Source organism: Polypterus senegalus, chromosome 2 (assembly GCF_016835505.1).
Source record: "Polypterus senegalus isolate Bchr_013 chromosome 2, ASM1683550v1, whole genome shotgun sequence".
Taxonomy (NCBI): domain Eukaryota; kingdom Metazoa; phylum Chordata; class Cladistia; order Polypteriformes; family Polypteridae; genus Polypterus; species Polypterus senegalus.
In genome coordinates, this window is record NC_053155.1 from 27830309 (window position 1) to 27854778 (window position 24470).

General features: G+C 43.6%; 1 protein-coding gene across 3 annotated transcripts in view; it reads left to right on the forward strand.

The window, feature by feature from the left end:
* The window catches only part of LOC120522832 (neural cell adhesion molecule 2-like), a 1092848-nt gene that overhangs the window by 645411 nt on the left and 422967 nt on the right, over positions 1–24470 (forward strand). For all 3 annotated transcript variants that reach the window (XM_039743520.1, XM_039743521.1, XM_039743522.1), the window contains exon 8: positions 20816–20961. In XM_039743520.1, coding sequence (XP_039599454.1) covers positions 20816–20961 — 146 coding nt within the window. The remainder of the gene's footprint in view (positions 1–20815; positions 20962–24470) is intronic.

Sequence of the window (24470 nt, forward strand, 5' to 3'; positions counted from 1 at the left end):
TAAAAAAATAAGCGACTTATTTTAACTCTTAAACTGCCAGAACCGGCTATAGTCAGTTCCCAATGCAATTTCCCAGCATGCCGGAGCCAAGTATATTTGGTGACGTACATTCATTGAATGCTGCAATCGGCTCTAGTCAGTTCCCAGTGTAATTTGCCAGCACGCTGGCGCTGATCACTCTGTTTTGTATATTTGTTGAGCAGCCCCCTCGTGACAACTGGTGCCCCCTTGTGAATCAGCATCACTGTCCCTGGGATTCAGCCGCTGCACTAGACTGGCTTGCCAGCATCAGTGTTGGCCTCTGTGTGTTCTTGCGTGCAGCCAGTTCAAGTGCAGTTGGCGCAGTCGGTGATTGACTGAATTTCATCCATGTTGTCAGTTGCATCTTGTACATACAATAAGAGATTGTTCCAGTAGTTTTTTTTATAGTTTTTACAGTTCATTGGCAGGGTGTAAAATGATCCGTGTTGCAGTAATTGTGATGCTCTTTGCATGAGAAAACATATGTGTTCCATTAAAATTTCACTTTTTCTTGGTGAATTGTGATGTTTTCTTAGAAATTGCAGCAAAAAAGTATTTGGCGTCTGGGGGTGCGTTAACACCCTACCCCACCCCCCCCACCCCCCATCCCCCAAAGATTGTGGCGGGTTAAGGGTTAACAAAAAGTTCTGTTAAAGAAAAATAAACTCCAAGAAGCACAAAGGTACAGAAGGCAATACCCTCAAAATCGAAACACCAGAAGTAAACAATGTCGAAATACACAATCCAGAATCATCACCTTCTTTCCGCTGGTCCCGTTAGGGGTTGCCACAGTGGATCATCTTTGTCCGCATATTGATCTAGCCCAATTTTACACCGGATGCCCTTCCTGACGTAACCCTCAGAATGAAAAGTCAAAAAACAGGGGAAGGGTTCAAAATATTCAGAAATCTCAAAGTCACAGAATAATATCAAGAGTCCTCACCACCCACCCCACAAGAGCTTTCACAATGAACCGCAGGGGACTGTGGGCAGTCCCCTGACGCTGATGGACGGGTTGCTCCAACCTCTCACCGTCAAATTACATGGCACATAATAAGAGATGCTTAAACATAAAGAAACAAAATATTCGACAATGTTAACATGGGCAATGAACAAAATCAGCAAAAAAGGTGACATCTGAAGTATGAACTACTTGAATTTGAAATTAAACAGAAAGGCAGGCGTCGATATCTAGGGAATCCACTCACAAGATGCAAACTGGTAAGCCAAAGTAGAGGCCATGAACAGAATGTCAAGGCAAGAGTTTCACGTTAAATAGCACTGAGTGCTACAGCATCAGGTGGCCCCGCCCTCCCCGGCTCCACAGAAAGAACATAATTTACAGAACAATTTAATGTTCAACAACCATAAAGTAATGCAAAATAAATAAACAAGACAATATTCTTAACAGCTTACATCAATCTAAAATACATCAGAAGGAGGAAATAAAGAGAAAAAAGACACCCAGAACAAAGATGGAACCCTGGTTAAACCAAGGCAGGCAGACAGACAGACAGACAGACAGACAGAAAGAAAGAAAGAAAGAAAGAAAGAAAGAAAGAAAGGCAGTAGGGCTGAATGTTACATTGCGAGTCTATAGCAGGCTTTGTTGGTGATTTCACACTGTCTACCCAACAAATCATGAGACGCGACAGGTCATACGAGCCGAGTGAGTCACCCTCATTACTGCCGCTGTCCTCTGCCCTTCCCAGCTGTCGAAAGTAAAATCCCACCATCTTCTGAAGGGATCTCATTAGGTGTGTACCGTATCTTTCTCAAGCCCCGCTGGCCGGAGCCGTTAATCCCCTGCAGTCTCCTATCAAAGCTCTCTGCTCACGATTTTTATAAATAGACTTCAGAGCCATTGAGATAAAGCCCCCAAGTCAGACAGATATATTTTGCCCTGAAAGATAAATGGCCGGTCCTCTTCTAAGCACCATCCGTGACAGCACTGCAAGTTTACAAAAGCGTGTCAAACATCATGGACGCCTAATGGAAAACAAAGCTGCATGATAAATGCTGATTGAGCACAATTTACTCCTGTAGAGGTGCCGGGGTTCTAGCAGGATGACGGATTACGCAGGTCTTCATACAGTATAAAGACAGGAAAGTCGTTTAAAGGTACATTTTGCATGATCGTGTCTAGATGGATGTACATTACAAATGTGGAAAATCTGATAGAATAATATAGAATGGGAGATTTTCATCTAAGCAATGGCAAGTGCCTTGTTTACAAATGGGTCACATATTAGAGAGAGAAGTTTCCAGAAGTGAAGAGCGGGTGGGGATGACTACTAAATATGAATAAGGGGGTGGCAAACAGACAAGGGGCAGAGACGCCATAGGCCGATGCAGTGATGGCAGTGGCACAGCAAAGTGACCCCAGGGGTTTTGGGGGTATCCGTATTTGTAGTGAGATTGTGGCAATGCACTCCATGATTTGAACTTCTGTTCAGGCTTCTTGGTGACAAAAGATTATCATTGTCACTTGAACGCTATTAGAAATGAATTAACGATTAAAATTGTATGATACAAAGAACAGCAACAACGTTTATTTCTATCGCACATTTCCATGCAACAATGGAGCTGGTGACAAAATAAAAAGAAAGTTATATGAAATGAAAAAAGATTAGGCAATACATATTAAAAAATAAGTAATGACAAGACAAGGGAAGGTCAGATGGCTGGTAGGACAGGGAAAAAATAAACTAAACAAAAAATTCTAAATGGGCTGGAGCAAAAAGAAAGAAGCAAAATCTGCAGGGGGTCCAAGGCCAAAAGACCACCCAGCCACCACTGGCCATTCTACCTAACATAAATGTTCCTAAATCAAAGCTTTTCATTTTTCATTTGTTGGTTTCATGGAAAGCTGAGATGCCCACCCTCCTTTCATCATCTCAGGGGGGCTTCATGGTGCCTTGATCAGGTGGTAGTGGTGGTGGTGGTGCAGATCGCCACCACAGAAGGACTGGAAAGAAACAATAGAGAATAGTGGGGATCAGTGAAAAATATGAAGAAGAAGGAGCAAAGTATGTCTCCTGTTGAGTTCCACTCATAATTTGGGGGTGGGGGTCTTGTGTGGTATAGTAGTTAACCCTTAAACCACCATAACCGGCTATAGTCAGTCGCCAATGCAATTTGCCAGCACGCCAGAGCCGAGTATATTCGGTGGTTACATTTGTTGAACACCGCAACCAGCTGAAGTCTGTACCCAGTGCAGTTTGCTAGCATGCCAGAGCTGCTCAGTCTGTGCTGTACATTCGTCGAGCAGTCTGCTCGGGACCACTGGCGTCCCCTAGCGAATCAGCATCGCTGTACCTGGGATTCAGCTGCTGCACTAGACTGGCCTGCAAGCATCAGCGTTGGCGTCTGTGTGTTCTTGCGTGCAGCCAGTTCAAGCGCAGTTGGCTTGGTGATTTACTGAATTTCATCAATGCCATCAGTTGCACTGTATACAGTGGTGTGAAAAACTATTTGCCCCCTTCCTAATTTCTTATTCTTTTGCATGTTTGTCACGCAAAATGTTTCTGATCATCAAACACATTTAACCATTAGTCAAATATAACACAAGAAAACACAAAATGCAGTTTTTAAATGATGGTTTTATTATTTAGGGAGAAAAAAATCCAAACCTACATGGCCCTGTGTGAAAAAGTAATTGCCCCCTTGTTCAAAAATAACCTAACTGTGGTGTATCACACCTGTGTTCAATTTCCATAGCCACCCCCAGGCCTGATTACTGCCACACCGGTTTCAATCAAGAACTCACTTAAATAGGAGCTGCCTGACACAGAGAAGTAGACCAAAAGCACCTCAAAAGCTAGACATCATGCCAAGATCCAAAGAAATTCAGGAACAAATGAGAACAGAAGTAATTGAGATCTATCAGTCTGGTAAAGGTTATAAAGCCATTTCTAAAGCTTTGGGACTCCAGTGAACCACAGTGAGAGCCATTATCCACAAATGGCAAAAACATGGAACAGTGGTGAACCTTCCCAGGAGTGGCCGGCCGACCAAAATTACCCCAAGAGCACAGAGACGACTCATCCGAGAGGTCACAAAAGACCCCAGGACAACGTCTAAAGAACTGCAGGCCTCACTTGCCTCAATTAAGGTCAGTGTTCACGACTCCACCATAAGAAAGAGACTGGGCAAAAACGGCCTGCATGGCAGATTTCCAAGACGCAAACCACTGTTAAGCAAAAGAACATTAGGGCTCGTCTCAATTTTGCTAAGAAACATCTCAATGATTGCCAAGACTTTTGGGAAAATACCTTGTGGACTGATGAGACAAAAGTTGAACTTTATGGAAGGCAAATGTCCCGTTACATCTGGCGTAAAAGGAACACAGCATTTCAGAAAAAGAACATCATACCAACAGTAAAATATGGTGGTGGTAGTGTGATGGTCTGGGGTTGTTTTGCTGCTTCAGGACCTGGAAGGCTTGCTGTGATAGATGGAACCATGAATTCTACTGTCTACCAAAAATCCTGAAGGAGAATGTCCGGCCATCTGTTTGTCAACTCAAGCTGAAGCGATCTTGGGTGCTGCAACAGGACAATGACCCAAAACACACCAGCAAATCCACCTCTGAATGGCTGAAGAAAAACAAAATGAAGACTTTGGAGTTACCTAGTCAAAGTCCTGACCTGAATCCAATTGAGATGCTATGGCATGACCTTAAAAAGGCGGTTCATGATAGAAAACCCTCAAATAAAGCTGAATTACAACAATTTTGCAAAGATGAGTGGGCCAAAATTCCTCCAGAGCGCTGTAAAAGAGTCATTGCAAGTTATCGCAAACGCTTGATTGCAGTTATTGCTGCTAAGGGTGGCCCAACCAGTTATTAGGTTCAGGGGGCAATTACTTTTTCACACAGGGCCATGTAGGTTTGGATTTTTTTCTCCCTAAATAATAAAAACCATCATTTAAAAACTGCATTTTGTGTTTACTTGTGTTATATTTGATTAATGGTTAAATGTGTTTGATGATCAGAAACATTTTGTGTGACAAACATGCAAAAGAATACGAAATCAGGAAGGGGGCAAATAGTTTTTCACACCACTGTACATATAATAATAGATCCTTCAGGATAATAGATAACTTCAGGATAAGGGTCACATCTGGGTCAGAAATATCAGACTGGCATCGGCTTGGCAAGGGAATAATAACAGGCTGCACCATCTCAGTTATTCTCTTTGCCCTTGTCATCAATATGGTGGTCAAGGTAGCTGAGGTATAAGTCGGGTGTATGACAGACCCCGATAAGGGCCTATATGGATAATCTAACCATCACGACAACATCGGTATCAGGGAGCAGGTGGATCCTACAAGGACTTGAGAGACTCATCACATGGGCAAGGATGAGTTTTAAGCCTTCCAAGTCAAGGTCCGTGGTGCTGAAGAAGGGGAGGGTGACTGATAAGTACCGATTTGTTATTGCGGGAACAGTCATCCCATCCATCATGGAGCAGCCAGTCAAGAGTTTGGGGAAAGTCTTTGACTCATGTCTGATAGACACAGCTGCCATTCAGAAATCCACGCAGGAGGTGGGACATGGCTCACCAAGGTTGATAGGTCTGGCCTGCCTGGTAGGTTTAAAGCCTGGATCTATCAGCACTCAATCCTGCCCCGGGTCCTATGGCATCTGCAGGTGTATGCAGTCCCATTTTCAACAGTTAAGTCCCTTGAAAAGAAGATCAGCAGCTTTCTTCGAAGGTGGCTGGGACTCCCACACAGCCTCACCAGCGCAGCACTGTATGGAACAAGGAACATCCTGCGGCTACCATTTAGCGTCCTCATGGAAGAATTCATGGTAGCACACACCAGAGAAGCCCTACAGTACAGGGACTTCAAGGATTGTAAGGTGTCAGCAGCTGGCATTCAGGTGAGGACAGGCAGGAAATGGAGGAAGGAGAAGGCTGTGGAGGTGGCAGAGTCACGCCTGAGACAGAAGGCTCTGGTTGGCACTGTGGCAACAGGTAGAGCAGGTCTGGGCTACTTCCCAAAGATCCCAGGTCAGCAAGGCCCGGAGGAAGAGAGAGTGAGCAGGGCAGTAAGACTCCGGCAACAAGGTGGACAAGGTGGGAGAGTACTCTCCAGTGAAGAATCACATGGTCGGACATCATGCAGGGAGATTTCTTTCGTGTCCGGTTCCTGGTGCAGGCGGTCTACGATGCCCTGCCAAGCCTAGCAAACCTCCATATCTGGGGAAAGAGTGAGACACCATCCTGCCCCCATTTTTTTCAGGAAGAGGCTCTCTAGAACATCTACTCAGCAGCTGCCCAAAGGCACTGGCAGACGGCCGCTACCGGTGACGCCATGACAAGGTGCTCAAGGCAGTTGTTGAAAGCTTGACTGCAGCCATCAAGACAAGCAAACTCCTCCACGGCCCAATGAAGGCAGTTACCTTCGTTAAAGCGGGAGAGCAATCCCAGGCAAAGGCAGTAACAACAGGCCTCTTCCACACAGCCTCTGACTGGCAGCTGCAGGCTGACTTGGGTAACCAGCTAAAGTTCCCGTAGCAAATTATAACAACAACACTCCGGCCAGACATGATCACTACATCTGAGGCCTCAAAACAGCTGATCATGCTGGAACTGACAGTGCCCTGGGAAGAGCATATCGAGGACGCTAGTGAGAGGAAACGCGCCAAGTACCAGGAGCTGGTGGAGGAGTGCCAGGGCAGAGGCTGGAGGGTACTCTATGAGCCCATAGAAATTGTTTGCAGAGGATTTGCAGGACGCTCACTCTGCAGAGTCCTCACACGGTTGGGCATAACGGGAGCGGCCAAGAAGAGGGCCATTAAATCCGCAAGTGAAGCCGCAGAGAAAGCCTCAAGGTGGCTTTGGATGAAGAGGGCTGATCCGTGGATCGCTACTGGGTTACAAGTTGGGGAGTGATCAACCCCGGCTGGGTCACCTGAGCGAGGGTGTATGATGTTGCGAGACCCGAAACGCCCGATGACCTCAGGATACATCACTGATGATGTGTCCTAGTGCATCCAGGTGATGTTTCTTATATAGTTCCAGTAGTTTTATTTTTTATAGTTTTTACAGTAAGATGTAAAATGATCCGTGTTGCAGTAATTGTGATGCTCTTTGCATGAAAAAAATATGCATTCCATTAAAATTTCACGTCTTCTTGGTGAATTGTGGCGTGACCTTAAAAAGTGCAGCAAAAAAGTATTTGGCGTCCTTTGCATTAACCCCCAAGTATTAAGGGTTAAGATTCTTGATTTGGATTCTCATTATTTGAAGTAAATTCACTTTCTTCAAAGCCATTCACAAGTCATCCACCTTACCAAACAAGCTGAATAGTTTTAGAACTGGCAGGTTTGCACTGTTATTTTATTACCATTTTTTTTTTTGGGATGGGACTTTAGCATTTTGATACTTCTTGGAAATACAGTACAGGCCAAAAGTTTGGACATACCTCCTCATTCAATGTGTTTTCTTTATTTTCATGACCATTTACAGCACTCCATCACTCTCCTTCTTGGTCCAATAGCCCTTACACAGCCTGGAGGTGTGTTTGGGGTCATTGTCCTGTTGAAAAATAAATGATCGTCCAACTAACCTGACTTCTGCACAACACAACTGCTGGTCCCAACCCCATTGATAAAGCAAGAAATTCCACTAAATAACCCTGATAAGGCACACCTGTGAAGTGAAAACCATTTCAGGTGACTACCTGTTGAAGCTCATCGAGAGAATGCCAAGAGGGTGCAAAGCAATAATCAGAGCAAAGGGTGGCTGTTTTGAAGAAACTAGAATATAAAACATGTTTTCAGTTATTTCATCTTTTTTTGTTAAGTACATAACTCCACAAGTGTTCATTCATAGTTTTGATGCCTTCAGTGAGAATCTACCAATGTAAATGGTCATGAAAATAAAGAAAACACATTGAATGAGGAGGTGTGTCCAAACTTTTGGACTGTACTATATGTTACGTCTTCCCGTGCTGCCACTTTGTTTTCTGCAGGAGTCACCATTTTGTACCAATTTGTTTAGCGTTTGCTTACTTGGTTGTTAGGGATGATGTTGGGGGTCACGGATGGCATGGCCATCATTGGTCAAGGGCCTTCCTGATTGTTAAAGTTTGAGGATACTTTGAAGCTTGTGTGTATTTAAAGTTCTTCAGGATGTGTATTTAATGTTCAACTACGAGTTAGGATCACATCTTGGGCTTTGTCACCAGAGTGTAGGGTTAGGATTAGTGGAGAAACACCCATATAGGGCACACTGATCCAAATATTTATCAGATGTATTTGTCTTTTAACCATCCATTTTATTTTACACTATAAAATTAAATAAATAATAAATAGGGGTTATGCTGTATCAAAATCCATTCTGAAAACATTTTAAATATATTTACATAAAGTATAATCATGCAAAATTTGCAATCTAATTATATGAGGGTTAAAACATACTAAATTCTAAAAACTACATGTAAACAATTAAATTATACTTTAAAATGTATTTAAACAAAAGCTGTAATAAAATGGATAAATCCTAACAGCTCCTTACTATTTTAATCTAAAGCTTCATTACATGTCTCTAAATTAATCTAAAAATAAGGGAAACTAAAAGGTCCATCATTTGACCCCAGAGCTATTTTTCAATTTGAAGCACCCAAGGGATAAAATTTAACATCAGGGCCCCAAAGAATGTTTTAACCTCAGGTCTCTAAGAGGTATACAGTATTTAACCTCAGGGTCCCCAGGGGAATCTATTAACATCAGGGCTGTAAAAACTATTATTTTTAAGATAAATGCTGGGGATGCGGAAAGGACATATTATAACTATGTTTAAATTTAAAACCCCCAAGGGTTAAAGTGTAACATCAGGACCCCAAGGGGTGTTTTTTAACTTCGGGGCCCTTAGGGAAATCTTGAGGATTACAATTTGAGCGTTACGGTTAGGGTTAGGCTTAGGGTTTGTTTTCGTCTCTTGTCTTTCTCTCGCTTGTGTCTTCTATTGCACTCCTCCCAACAGCCAAGAAATGGACTCAATGGTTTCCTCTTGTGTTTCAAATTTCTGTTCTCAGTGGTCTCTTTTTATTTTAGAACTGACAGATCAGAGTCATTGCAGTGCTGTTGTAGGAGTTTCTATGGTACTGCCAGCATCCACCGTCACGGCAATTCATGAACACCTGGCTGTTCGCAATTGGTGGGTGGTCCCTGGGTAAAGCCATTCAATTCGAAATTTGAGGTGTTATTGTTTCAGTCGAGGCACTTCATAGCCGAGAGATTTTCCTGAGTAGTAGGTGACTGTCAGGCTGTCAGTTGACTTATCGTTAAATCGCTGTATTTTGTCACATGACGGTAATGATGTCACATCACAATGGTCCAGTGCCAATTGAGACACACCAGGCATCAGCAGCCCATTGTTTTAGTGATTTGTGATGACATGTAAACTTGTATGGTTTCCTGGTCAGTAGTAAAAGAGGGGTAAACACTATCAGCTAGGGGCGAAAAGCTTAACGTGGGAGAAATCCACTCACATATAGGAAAATGCTGGGATGGCCCCTAAAATAGCACTACTCACTCAGTCCAGCCAGTGATATCAGCCACCCAGGCGTTGCTTCAGAATGCCAACAAACTCATCATAATTTACCGGTGGTGGTTGAGGTTCACCGCTAGGAATATAAATGTGACAATGTGAGGCAGGTCTGCAGTTCAAATACTCGAGCACATCATTTTCACTTACAGTGGTCTTTTCCTGAGACAATGTAAGCAAATGACTGGACGACTTGACTTGTGATGGTTATGTCACCATTGACCCCCGTTATATCAGTTATGCCCGCTGCTATCTCCGTTCTGCATGAAAACGTGAGGTTTGAACTCATCCAGGACAACTAAAAGGCTGCCACAAGATAGCTGTTGTCCAACAACAACCACAAAGCAATCCAGGACCTTAGCTGGCCGGCCCAGAAGAGTCTCAGGACAAACTGCTAGCTAGAAGCTTGCAGCCGAACAGAGAGACCCCAAAATGGGGAAAGTGGCATTTCAAAATGCTTTTAACAGTCTCCAAACTATTAGTCATGAAATGCACACATGGCGTATCATTTAGGTGTATTTGAGGGACAGGCAGGCACTGTAGCCTTCAAGGGACTCCGTTTAGTAGGTAGGTTCTAGAACCTTCTCAATCGTTTTCAGGGTTTGTGTTTGGTGGGCAGAGGCTGTTCCACCAGGATTGGGGAGACGGCTGAAAACAGGCCTAGTCACAAGGACCACTCTCACACACACACTCTCATAAACCCACACATGCACTCCATGCTCATGCAAGGACAATTTGTAATTGACAATTAACGTAACCCAAATAAATTACAAACATAACTGTAATTAATTCCTTCTTGGCTTGAGCATGTCTGGCCGTAGCAAATGCTGGGATGGCCCCATCACAGAATGGTACGACTTACTAAGTGCAGCCAACAACATCAGCCACCCAGGCATTGCTTCAGAATGCCAACGAACTCATCATAATTTACCGGTGGTGGTTGAGGTTCATCGCTAGGAATATAAATGTGACGATGTGAGGCGGGTCTACAGTTCAAATACTCGAGCACATCATTTTCACTTACAGTGGTCTTTTCCTGAGACAATGTAAGCAAATGACTGGACGACTTGGCTTGTGTGGGTTATGTCACCATTGAGCCCAATTTTATCAGTTATACCCGCTGCTATCTCTGTTCTGCTTGAAAACGTGAGGTTATTATTTTTTTTTCTCTGTTATCAGTACACATTACATCGGGGAAGTAATGTGTTAAAAAAATATAATTTTTTGCATGGTGTAACAAAAGAGATTGGGTCACCAGCTGCTGAACCCTGTATAATTTTTGGCAAAACAACAAACACAAATTCAAATAACTGTGTGATGGTCTTCTCAGGCGTGTGTCCAAGTATGAACTGCTTCAAGATGGCGGATCTTCCTTTTTGAAGTCCTTCCAACAGGAAGAGGCAGGTCCAGGTGGACAAACATCAGTGGTTTTGCAGACCTCAATCTTCCGATCTTCAGAGGGACCCAGCACCTGTAGCAACATGGAGTTACAATCCCTGACACCCCTTTGCATGTGACGGTAGACCATTCCATTAAGGTCTTCAAAAGTGGGTGGCTGGGTGTGCATTGAGCTTCATGACGCCCAGCTAAATCACAAAGCTGAAGATGATAGGATATATTGTAAATGAGAATACCAAAACCTCGTAAAAGCTCTCTCCAAAACTCAAAAAGATCGAAAATATCATTAAATTAGATTAATTGCAAATAATTATTTAGCAAGAAACAGTAAAATCTACTAAAAATATGATAAAAATAAATCCAGCATAAGAAATATTACGGTGTTGTCAGTCAGTCATTTTCCAAGCCGCTATATCCTAACACAGGGTCACGGGGGGTCTGCTGGAGCTAATCCTAGCCAGCACAGGGTGCAAGGTGGAAACAAACCCCGGGCAGGGTGCCAGCCCACCGCAGGGCACACACACACACACCACACGCAAACTAGGGACAATTTAGGATCACCAATGCACCTAACCTATTGTATATTCAAAGAGTAGGCTGAACCTGCTCAATTTTTATTTACTTTTGAAGGCAAATCAAATTTATATCCTGTTATTTTATCAAGTTTTATATTTTATCTGGTCACTTTACATTTGAAAAAAAATACCTTTTAGAAGCCACGTCACTTTCTAACCCTAACCCTTGCCTGATTAAGCAAAAAAATGGGGGCAGACTCCTCCATTCTGAGGGGTGCAGGGGACACCCTGAAGTGAAATGCTAGGCTTTCTGTGATCAGTCGCTCTCATCAGCATTTCTTATATAATGAGAAAAATAAAAATCTGACACTCATAATGAAACAATCGTAGATAAATTAACAAATCCGACAGCAGGATTCGTCTATAGAATACACTTAAAGTTTTTTTTTGTCATTACCGTATTTAATCATCTAATGTGTGGCATTCACTGCTAACAAATTACTGAAGCAACTGTCAGTGCACAAATATGGAGTTTAAATAAAAACGTGCTGAAAATGTAACAACTAGGTGAGATAAAGTACAGTAACTGAGAACCAAATCATCTTTATTTGTCATCCAATCTGTTCAGTAACACATACTGTTTATTTAACATAATGTATTATTAACGACAATTCTCGTATTAATGAACTAATTTGTAGAAAAACAATTAAATGGGCAATTCAGGCTTCACACACACACACACACACACTCAGATCTCATCCTGATGAAGGTTGATTCCTGTTTTGTCTCCAGTATTTCTAAAATGGCCTCCACTCCACTGCAGCTCTCTATTGGAGTAAATGGGCTACTTGAATGAATGAATTGTCGAGATATATATATATATATATATATATATATATATAGTAAAAGGCGCTATATAGCGCCCGACCCGGCACAGACTACGTAGAGGCACGTGTACACAACACACAGGCTTTTTATTTTTTCTTCACCTGTGGGCGCACACCTTCCCCGTGACCCACAGGTAATACACAGTCCCAAAGCACTTTAATCCCACACAACAACTCTTCCTGGCGCCACCACTCCTCCCAGGCAACCTCTTCCTCCCGATTCTGGCCCCTCAGTGGTGGAGGCTGGCTCGTTTTATACCCCACCCGGAAGTGTTCCAGGTGCTTGACCTCCTGGTCCTAATTGCACCTCGGGTGGGGCTGAAGATCGTCCAGCCAGGCTCTTGAGTCTTGGCAGCGCCCCTAGCGGCCACCCCATCTCCCAACCAGGCTGTAGAGGACTCCATGTCCCATGGAGCCATGTGGGAGAGTGGGAAATGAACATTGGCCAGGGTTGGCTGCCACCTAGCGTCCCGGGAGAGGTATTGAGCTGTCCAAGGTGGCTCCCCCGGAACATATGCAGCAGGGGCGTCCCGACCGGGCATGGGACCCGGCTGTCCATCACAATATATATATATATATATATATATATATATATATATATATATATATATATTGTGAACGCTGGCCCCGGCACAGACAGACAGACAGCATATTTTGCCCAACACACTGGTTATTTACACTATTTACAATAACAAGTTCAAATCACGTGCACTCACAACCCCAGCCCTTGGCACTGAATCCCCAAAGTCCAGGGCCCACAGTCTCTGTACCTTTGTCCTGGCCGCCTCCTGTCCTCGCTCTCCAGCTCAGTCTGCTTCCTCCCGACTTCCACCAATGACTGGAGGGAGGCGGCCCCTTAAATAAGGCTCCCGGATGAGCCCCAGGTGTTCCGTCCTTAGCCACGCCCAAGCGTGGTGGAAGTGTCGGCTGTCTTCCTGGCCGCCTCCGGTGCCACACAAAGTCTTCCCCGGCACTTCCTGGTGTGGCGGAAGTGCGGGCTCCCGGGATAATTAGGCACCGGGGCGCCGCCTGGCGGTGGCCACGGGTCCCTACAGGGCTGGGCTTCAAAGCCCTGTACCCGAGGCCCCTATCTAACCAGGACGGACGCCCACTCGTTCTGGAGGAGGCACACGCCTCCTCCGGTCCTCTAAGCGTCCCAGCCGGGCTCCATCCCGGCCGAGGGCCACACGGGATGAACCGGCATCGGGGCGCCGCCTGGCGGTAACCACGGGCCCCTACAGGGTAGGGCTTCCATGCCCTCGACCCGTGGCTCCCAATAGAACCAGGACGGACGCCCCCTCGCGGTCTGGAGGAGGCACAAGCCCTCCTCACGTCCTCCGGAGCGTCCCGGCCGGGCTCCAGCCCGGGCCGGGGACCACAATATATATATATATAATATATTTATGTATGACTGTGTATGTGTTTGTGTGCAGTCACTGGCCACTTAATTAGGTACACCCTTGCTAGTACCGGGTTGGACCCCCTTTTCCCTTCAGATCCGCCACTTTTCTTTGTGGCACAGATTCAACAAGGTGCTGGAAACATTCCTTAGGGATTGTGGTCCATATTGACATGATAGCATCACGCATTTGCTGCAGAATATCGGCTGAACATCCATGATGTGAATCTTCCATTCACCACATCCCAAAGTTGCTCTGCTGAATTGAGATCTGGTGACTGTGGAGGCCAATTGAGCCCAGTGAACTCATTGTAATGTTCAAGAAACCAGCTTTGTGACATGGCACATTATCCTTCTGGAAGTAGCCATCAGAAGACGGGTATACTGTGGTCATAAAAGGATGATCATGGTCAGCAACAAGACTCAGGTAGGCTATGTCATTTAAGAAATGCTCATTTGGTACTAAGGGGCCCAAAGTGTGCCAAGAAAATAATCCCCCACACCATCACACCACCACCACCAGCCTGAACCTTAGATACGAGGCAGGACCCAAGCTTTAATGTTGTTGACGCCAAATTCTGACCCTGCCATCTGAATGTCACAGCAGAAATCGAGATACGTCACACCAGGCGACATTTGTCCATCTTCTATTGTTCAATTTTGGTGAGCCCATGTGACTTGTCACCTCAGTTGCTTGTTGTTAGCTGACAGGAGTATGACCTGGTGTGGTCTCCTGCTACTGTAGCCCACCTGCTTCAAGGTTTGCCGTGTTGTGTGTTCAGAGCTGCTCTTCTCTATACCTCAGTTGTTACGAGTGCTTATTTGAGTTCCTCTTGTCTTTCTATCAGCTCAGACCAGTCTGGCCATTCTCCTCTAACCTCTGCCATCAACAGGGCCCAGAGATCTGCTGCCCACTGGATATTTTCCCTTTTTCGGTCCATTCTCTATAATCCCAGAGGTGGTTGTGCGTAAAAATCCCAGCAGATCAGCAGTTTCTGAAATACTCAGACCAGCATGTTGCAGAATAAGAGGTCACAATAAAAATACTGAATGGACAAATATGGTGACTTTTAAGAGGATTGAATACTTTTGCACAGCACTGTATAATATTCAGCACCTCCGTCACCTCCTAGTCCTCTGTGATTGTTGTCCACTGCCTCATGACTCCAACTCGCTGATGTTGAGGAGGCAGCTTCTTTTATGCCTGACCCAGGAGTACTTCTTGTGCCACAGCACTGCAGGTAGGAAGCACTTCCATGCCAGGCCAGAAACAAAACTAGTGGTATTGTTCCCCAGCAGCTCCCTGGCAGCACCCAAAAAGCACAACAGGTCTGCTTTTCAGGACTACAGCTCCCAATATGCTCTGCGTGTGTACAAATGGGAGTTCCACCAGAGAGATTCTACCTCCCTACGCGTAGGGTGAATACACAGTGTGACCCTGGGAAGAAGTCTCCTTCTGTCCTTCCATTACAGCCCTCCAGTGGGGAAAGGTAACTCCAACCAACCCGCCTGGGTGCCTGTCATCCATATCCTTCCATGATGAACTTGTCCAGGCAAAGAATTGCCACCAATCTCCATCGGAATGCCAGTTTCTCCATTATGATATTCATATTTTATATACTGTATATACTAGGGGGCTTTGCCGCCTGCTCGCTTTGCTCGCCAACCCCCGGGCAGGCTCTATGTGCTAGCCACTTTACAGATCTGCTGCTCGCACATGTACAATTTGAACAGATTGCTATTTTCATGGAAATTGTTACATATGCATAACAGTTTTACATTACAGTGTATAATTAACCATAGTAAAAAATAATTTTCTTTCAATTTATTACGTTTTACTATGTTTCATGTTGCGTTGTTTGTTGCATTATATGTTTTTGTTCTGTTTGGCTTTCTTTTTAAACTTACACTTTTACGGTAAAACTTGAGTAAAAACAATTTTTTGAATTAACTTTTCTTCAAGATCGCATTAAATTTTGATTCTGTGTTAGGACTTTTATCGTGACAACGCAACGTATAACTGCATGAGTGAATTTCGTTTCTTTCTCTCTAATAAATAAACCGACTTTTTTGATTGTTTGTCCCTTCGATTTTTTAATTGTCATATCAAAAGCTATTGTAACGAGAAACTTTAAACGTTTTAATACAAATGGCATATCAAGATCTCCTTTGGTGTCTAATGTTATCCCCTGAAGATGGACTACATTACCTTTCTTGTCATCTGTTAAAATTTTGCTTGTCAGAATTGTTCAATAGCAGAGTCTATTGATACACATTTAACCAATTTGCCGTGTAACCGATCGACGATTTTCGCGTTAATTTGTTTTGACTTCATCGTTTCTCGGTGCTAGGATTGCGCGTGTACTCATTTTTTATGTTGATAACCCTTCGTGATGAAATTCTTCAATAAAATTTAGACATAACACATCCTTATATGCTGTATAATTTTATACTATCCGTATGCATTTTGTTCACATCAATACCCCATAGGTATGGTGTTCACATCAATACCTCGACTCATTATAAGTTAGAACCATGCAATGGGACTCTGCCTCTGTAGTTAGAACATAACGTGGCAAACGCGGGCGCAGTATTGCATGATGGGCAAACAATGTTCGAATTTTTCAGTGACGCCGCTGGACGGTCGAGTATAGTAAGTCGGTGTTGTTTCGAACAGATAACAGTAAGTTCGGTTGGTTTTCAGAACGTTGGTTTGGTGGGGCATACTTTCCAGGACTAACATCGTCGACTGACTTAAACCCTTCGACAGCTCCAGAACTGTAAATAATTTAGAACGTATCACTATTTGCTTGGTACGTTGAAATCTATCTTTGGGCAGTTCGTTTTTGGCATCCGTCCTTCTGACATCTATTGGCAAACTGAGTAATGATGGCTGGGTATTAACAACGGTCAGTGTTTAAATTTTAGCCGATCTCAGATCTAAAATGTCCACGCCAACATAATTATTTCTCCGACTCTGATTAGAGTCGTAAAATACGGTTTGTTTTGAAAATCTGTTTGCCGGAAAAAATCAAATGAGGTGCGCCGAAGAGCTGAGTTCACGTCTCGCAGGTCTATTTTAAACACAAATCAGTGCCATGATATAATGCAATAATGTGCTGCCATCAGTCAGGATCTGGCCCAGAAGTTGATGGACAAACAGCATGGCAGATTGAATTGCAGAGATTTTTAAAAAGAAAGAAGGGCCAACACTGCAAATATGGACTCTGTGCATAAACTTAATAAGCCGTTGAAATTTATGAAATGCTTGTTATTACACTTCACAATACCATAGAAACATCTGACAAAAAGATCTGAAAACACTGAAACAGCAGACTTCGTGAAAAACCAACACTTGGGTCCTTCTCAAAACTTTTGGCCACGACTGCAGTGCTGAGGTGTCACCCATTGCACAGCTGTAGTCGGATCTCAATGTGGGTGATTTGCCATGTGGTGGGTGCACTGTAATCAGCTCTTACTCCCAACCTCCTCCTCCTCCTCCTCCTCCTCCTCCATCTCCATGCAGTGTGGCTTATTAAGAGCTTGTAGTCCGCTGGCAAAATAACTTTTAATAGAAGGGCTGCAGTAGGTCTTACTAGAAATTAATGAAGAAGTTATTCAGCATGCCTTACACTGAAATATGCAATATTGAGAGACATATTATCAACCATTTAAAAGAATACTCTACCCGAAAAATATTATCTCATATGATAATTCCCCCACGGGTGGCACGGTGGCGCAGTGGGTAGTGCTGCTGCCTTGTTCACTTCCCGGGTCCTCCCTGCATGGAGTTTGAATGTTCTCCCCGTGTCTGCGTGGGTTTCCTTCCGGGTACTCCGGTTTCCTCCCACAGTCCAATCACATGAAGGTTAGGTACGTTGGTGATTCTAAATTGTCCCTAGTTTGTGTGTGTGTGTGTGCCCTGCGGTGGGCTGGCGCCCTGTCCGGGGTTTGTTTCCTGCCTTGCACCCTGTGTTGGCTGGGATTGGCTCCAGCAGACCCCCGGGACCCTGTAGTTAGGATATAGCGGGTTGGATAATGGATGAAGGGATTATTCCCCCAGGTAGTTTGTGGTGATGTTTGAGAAAAAATCATACTCTCAAGTTTTCATGCAGAATGGACATAAACCTTCTAATAGAAGAGACACTGGAATACAGCAAATGGTACTAAAAACATCTATAAGAAAATCTCATTACGTCATATGTGATATCATCCAGTGTTTTTACTAGCACTTTAACCCATAGTGCATTGCGCCAAATAGATGCCCCAGAGGAGATCCTCCCCTCCTTATGTTAATGAAATTAAATGTGCTGTGCTTTCCAAACTGCTGTAAATTATAACGTCGTCACGACTTAGTCGTACGTCAGTCACCCAGGAGAATCAAAGAAGTCATCAGGTTGGCCCCCCATAGTCTTAAATTGTGTTTTGCTGGTTTTAAGGCCCACAACACTGAGAAGGTTTCAACAGTGTGTCTGACATTTTGCACACACCCTGCTCAGCCATTTCTAACATTAGTATCACTAAGGAGAAGGAAGAGGAGGATGTTGGGAGCATGTGTTGATTACAGCAAGCCATTAATAATATAAGCTAGCCCACTTTTTCCCTATATGGGCTAGTCTGCCGACTTCAGGGGCAAACACCAATCAGAATCTCATAAAACAGACTGGTACTGTGAGCGTATCTGGGCAGCCAGTGAGGTAAACTCAGATTGGAGTCGTGATGGACAAGCTTGTACTTACTTATCTAAAACCACCCAATAATACCTACCCCATCTAGCTACCATACAACACCATTTAAATCCTAAAATTAATAAACAAGCCATAAAATCCTACAATATAAATACGTACGTCAAAACTACACATTCAAAAAATATCTCATCAAGCCACAACCGTTTATCAATATCTTAAAAAAGCGTTAAAGCATTGTTAAGTCATCCACTTCTGGAGAAACCTTTCGTGAATGAAAATGGGACCCCCTCAGATGTGAACTGAAGACCCGCCTCCACAACTCATTCATTGGTCAGAAGCCCAGCCCAGTAGCATCTCACTGATTGGCTAAAATTAAAAGTCAAACAAAGAGAGAAAGGCATTTTGCTTTGGACTTGTGCATATCTGGGATACTTCCTGAACCAGAAGGTCCATTCACTCATGCCATCCCACAGACTCCATTTGATGATAATGGTGAGGCACTCCAGTTGTGGCTCACCACTACGAACATAACTATAATGACTGGATGAGGGTTTGCATCTGAGCGCGCTTCGTTTTCATCCACGAGAGTGTTTTACTGGGGTGAGTTATTTTTTCAACATTTTAGCCCAAATGTATGCGTTCCAGAGATTGTCAGCATATGATGTGAGGATTATGTGACACGAGTAACGTGAAGTTTCTTCATTGATGTTTTTGACTCTGTTTGCTGTTGTCTAGCACTGGTCACCATAGTAATCTATTCTATCAGAAATGTTATTTCCATTCGTCATTAGTAACTCGACAGTGACACTCATGTCTCTGGTGACTCTTCCTATGAAGTCAGTAGACGGATTGGGAGAGCATGGGGGGTCATGAGGTCACTGGAAAGGGGTGTGTGGCGCTCCCGATATCTCTGTAAAAAGGACAACCGTCCAAGTTTTTACAGTCCGGGTGCTTCCTGTCTTGCTATATGGTCATGAGACATGGACGCTATCCAGTGACCTGAGATGAAGACTGGACTCCTTCAGCACTGTGTCTCTCCTTGGGTATGGCTGGTGTGACTTTGTGTTGCTCATGGAGTCCCGAATGAGTCACATGACCTGCATTGTGAAGGAGTGTCAGTTATGGTATTAAGGCCATGTGGCGCAATTTCCTGAGGGTGATCCGGCTCATTTTTGAGGACCCGAGTGGCTGGACCAGGCCAAGGGGACGCCTACATAACACCTGGCTGTGGCAGATAGAGGGTCATTTCAGGATGGTGGGACTGGGCCGGGTGTCTGCTGGGGGAGGTTGCCAGCCAGGACCTTGTGCTGTTTCGTCGTGTGGTGGGTGTGACAACGTGCTGTACCAGTGCAGGGTCTTCAACCTGACCTGACGTGACTACAGACTACAAGGGATAAGTAGTGTAAAAAATATAATTTTTGGGGGGAGTATTCCAATTCACATATCAATTATCAGCAGGTCACATTGGCTCCGTTACATGTATTTGACTTTTTTTGAAGAAAACACGGCAAAGTGCATAACGGTGTTGTTTGATGTGTGGCCTATGAAGAGCCTTTGATATTCTGTGTGGCACACAGACACCTGACACAGCAGACAGAGGCACAAGTCCAGGCTTTATATGCGCTTTTCCCTCACTCCCCATGGCAGCACAGTACCCCAAACACACAGTCCATTTCTTCTCCTTGTCTCTTCTGCCTCCATTCCTCTCTCAAGCTTCTCCCTCCACCTCCCTGAATGGAGTGAGGCGGCCCCCTTTATAGAGCACCCAGAAGTGCTCCAGATGTTCCACAATCTCCTTCCGCCCGCACTACCGGGTGTGTTGCCAGCCCTGCAGAAAAGGGCTCAGCTATTCTCCATGGCCACGGGCCCTAACAGGGTTGAGCTTGCATGCTCCAATGTCATCTGCCGTCCAGGGGGAGGTACTGCATTCCCCCTGATCCTTCCATTACGGAGACATCCAGGCCGGATAAGAATCCCAGCGGTCTGTCACAGCTGGTAAAATGAACTCTAAATATGAAGCATTGACAGGTCTTATATTGACGTATGTCAAGAGGAATCTGTCTCACTTAAGGCACCTTTGACCTTTATAAGGGGAAGTTAGTTTAGTAGGCCATGTTGCAGTGATGAATGTCTGCTGCTTTCTAAGTGTCATTAAGACCAACAGAAGCCCCTTTAAGGTCTTGTTACAGAGCATCATGTGAGTAATGGATGCCTTTTCACAGGACCTGAAGTGCCACCTGAAGTTATTACTGAAACAGGTGGGGTCAACATATGTAAGGGTCATCCGATGACATGTGGCGTTGTTGTCACATATGCTGTATTTACGAAAGCCTCATTTCTTTTTCAGTTCAACCTCATATAACCGTTTTGAACAACGAGACAGCAGTGGAAGGAAGCCAGGCCAAAATCTCCTGCATGGCAGAAGGGGACCCCATTCCAGAGATATCGTGGAGGAGAGCGAGTGACGGACAGACATTTTCAGTGGGTGAAAAGGTAACGCGCACGTCTCTTTGACTTGGCTTTGGTTTTCAGGCAATGCCTTGGCTTAATTTGTTGGATGGAACTTGCTTGGAGTATGTGAGGTCACTGGCTTGAGCGTATGGACAAATCTGCTTTAGCGGCAATGTGATGGTGTGAAGATGTGGCTTGGGAGTTGAAGTACGGCTTCATGTGGGGGTCAAACGTGTGTGGGTTTACTTTACATAAAGGGAAGGTGCTGATGGCCCCTCTTACATTACGGCAGGGCCATCTGAAACATTTCTACAAGCCTTCAGCTTTTCAAGGTGGGTGTTGAAGAAAAGTCGATATAAAGGTTAGAAGACTAAAGAAAAGTCACCTAGAAAAATTACTGCCTGCCGTTACAGTCCAGTGTGCTTTTATTTAGTAGGTATTGTTATTTATAAAATGACAAAAAACTGCTATTTTGAAAAAAGAATAAAATCAAGAATCAGTTTTTAACAGAGGTTTATAAACTAGGATTAGCTCCAGGATCATCTGAAATTCACCAGTCAAGCTTAAGATCATTAGATGACAAAACATTACAATAAATCTCATATACATTGCCAAAAAGAGGATGCTTCTTCAAAAATCATTGCCTGGATGGAGTTTATATGTTCTCCACCATGTCAAGATGTGCACTCCATGATAGGTTTGTTACCCCAGGCCCTGAAAAAAAAGTATACAAGATAGATAGATAGATAGATAGATAGATAGATAGATAGATAGATAGATAGATAGATATGAAAGGCACTATATAATAGATAGATAGATAGATAGATAGATAGATAGATAGATAGATAGATAGATAGATAGATAGATTATGGTTATGCAATTTAAAATATAAGTCATACTGTAATTGTGAAGTAAAAACTGAAACTTGAAAAATACAAAATTCATCCTTTAGTACTTTTAGGATAAAGATGAGTTACATTATAACTTAACTTTAAGTTATAACTGAAAGGATAAGTTTCTGTGTGTCTGTCCAGTTTCAATGCCTCTGTCATTTCTAGTATTAAGCAGCACTGCATTTGTGATTCCAACAGATGGTGCATCACAAACATTAGCATTGCTTTAATGTATCCCTTAACAAATAGTATACAGGATAACAGAAACACATACATTGTACTGCGGTGGACTGGCGCCCTGCCCGGGGTTTTTTTCTTGCCTTGCACCCTGTTGTGTTGGCTGGGAGTGGCTCCAGCAGACCCTGTGACCCTGTAGTTCGGATATAGAGGGCTGGATAATGGAGGGATGGATATACATTGTATGGCATGCTGCGGATGTTAATGTCAAAGTCTACTTTTATTTTTTAGATATTAACTTTTCTTATATCAGTAGCACAGCTAGTAAATAGAAAAACAGGTAGGAGAGCAGTATATAATAAATAATGAACAACGATAGATAGATAGATAGATAGATAGATAGATAGATAGATAGATAGATAGATAGATAGATAGATAGATAGATAGATAGATAGATAGAGTGTTTGAAAGGCACTATACGATAGATAGATAGATAGATAGATAGATAGATAGATAGATAGATAGATAGATAGATATCTGTCTGTCTGTCTGTCTGTTCGACTATTTGAAGGAGTAAATTTATGGCTGAAAGAGTACATTTCCTTGACTGTTTCGTGTAAGAAAACCTTCAAATCCAGTTTGTATGTTATCATAATCAATATAAAATATGATTTTTTTGTGTTTTTATTTAAATATGCTGGTACGATTAATATATGGGTTATCCATTCTGAGTGCTCAAAAAATGGAGAGACTCGAACATTCATCATGAAAAGGCTAAAGCGCTGTGAGGCCCATTCTGCCCTCTTCACGTCCCTCTTATTATTCACTCGGCTCTCTTTGATGGCTCTTAAGCTGGTTTGTTCTTATCGACTTGAACACACAGCCTCAGTGTCCTAGAATGTAAGGCTCTTTCTTCTTCTCCTCGACATGAATGCGCGTCTCACACCACAGCCAGCAGTGCCCCACTGTTACCTTCTCCATTAGCGGGATCTTCAGGCGGTGTCATTTCTAAATGGGCTTCTTCTTATCAGATGTATGCACATGACACGCCGCCATTCTTATCTTCTTCTCTGGATGCTTTCTGCATTTCCAGACGTCTTTAGGGCATTTTTGATTTGGTGTTTAAGCATCACTTAAAGCTTCAGGCCTGGAGCGCGAGGCCCAGCTCAAGCCGATTAGCTCCATCTTGTCTGAACTCCACTAAATCCACTCTCAGTTGCTTTGTCAATTTTCACAAATAAGTCTTTTTTTATTTTCCTGATTACAGAATTTTACATCATAAACACTAAACCAAAACCTGTGCCCCCCCACCCTCACCCTTTTGCAGTCAAGACTTGCATTAGGCATATTAAGATTTGATATTTTTTTCTTCAGTAAGAGGTAACTGCCAGTTTCAAAATGTTTCAGACTACAAATGCTATATATATATATTTATATTTACGAGGGTATGGTGGCTCGGTGATAGTGCTGCTGCCTTGCAGTCAAAAGACCCCAGATCGCATCTCAAGTCCTGCCAGTGAGGTGTTTTATGTTCTGTCTGTGTCTTTGTAGGTTTCCTTCCCGGTGCTTCAGTTTCCTCCCACTTTCCAAAGACACGCAGGTTCGTTAGACTAGCCCAAGTGTGTATAGTGTGTGTGAAAGGGTTCCCCTGTGTTGGAGTGGTGAATTGTCAAGGGGCTTGATGCCTCCTTGCACCCAATGCTTGCTTGGTTAGACATCAGACTCCTGCAATCCTAGGTAACACATACATATGTAGACCAATGCAAAGAGTTGTTTGTACAATTGTTTCGCCACAAGGCTTATTTTTGTCTATTATGCCTCGCTTTCTTATCTGTGACATTTCGTCATGATTATGAAACATTTAGAAGCTACTGCATTCTTAATAGGTTATCTGTACTATTACTACGAATGTAACCTTATGTGGGGTTCTTAACTTGTTTGGTCCCAACACCATCAGGCTTAGACACAAGTTCAGCAAACACAAGGGGTTTTATTGTGGGAAACTCTTCACAGCAAGCTTTTCTCAACCCATAATAAACATTCCACTTCCAACACACAATCGCTGAGTCTTCTCTCTCTCTCGGCCTTCAACTCTCCTCCAGCAAGCTTCGTCCGCCTCCTCCCAACTCTGGCTCCTAGATTGAAGTGAGGCTACTCCATTCCTAATATGTTATTTGTATTATTACTACAAATGTACCCTTATGTACATTTCTTAACTTGTATGGTCGCTACATATGGTCCTAATAACATCAGGCTTGGACAAAAGTTCAGCAAACACAAAGGGTTTTATTGTGGGAAACTCTTCACAGCAAGCTTTTCTCAACCCATAATAAACATTCCACTTCCAACGCACAATCGCTGAGTCTTCTCTCTCTCTCGGCCTCCAACTCTCCTCCAGCAAGCTTCGTCCACCTCCTCCCAACTCTGGCTCCTAGATTGAAGTGAGGCTACTCCATTCTTAATATGTTATTTGTATTATTA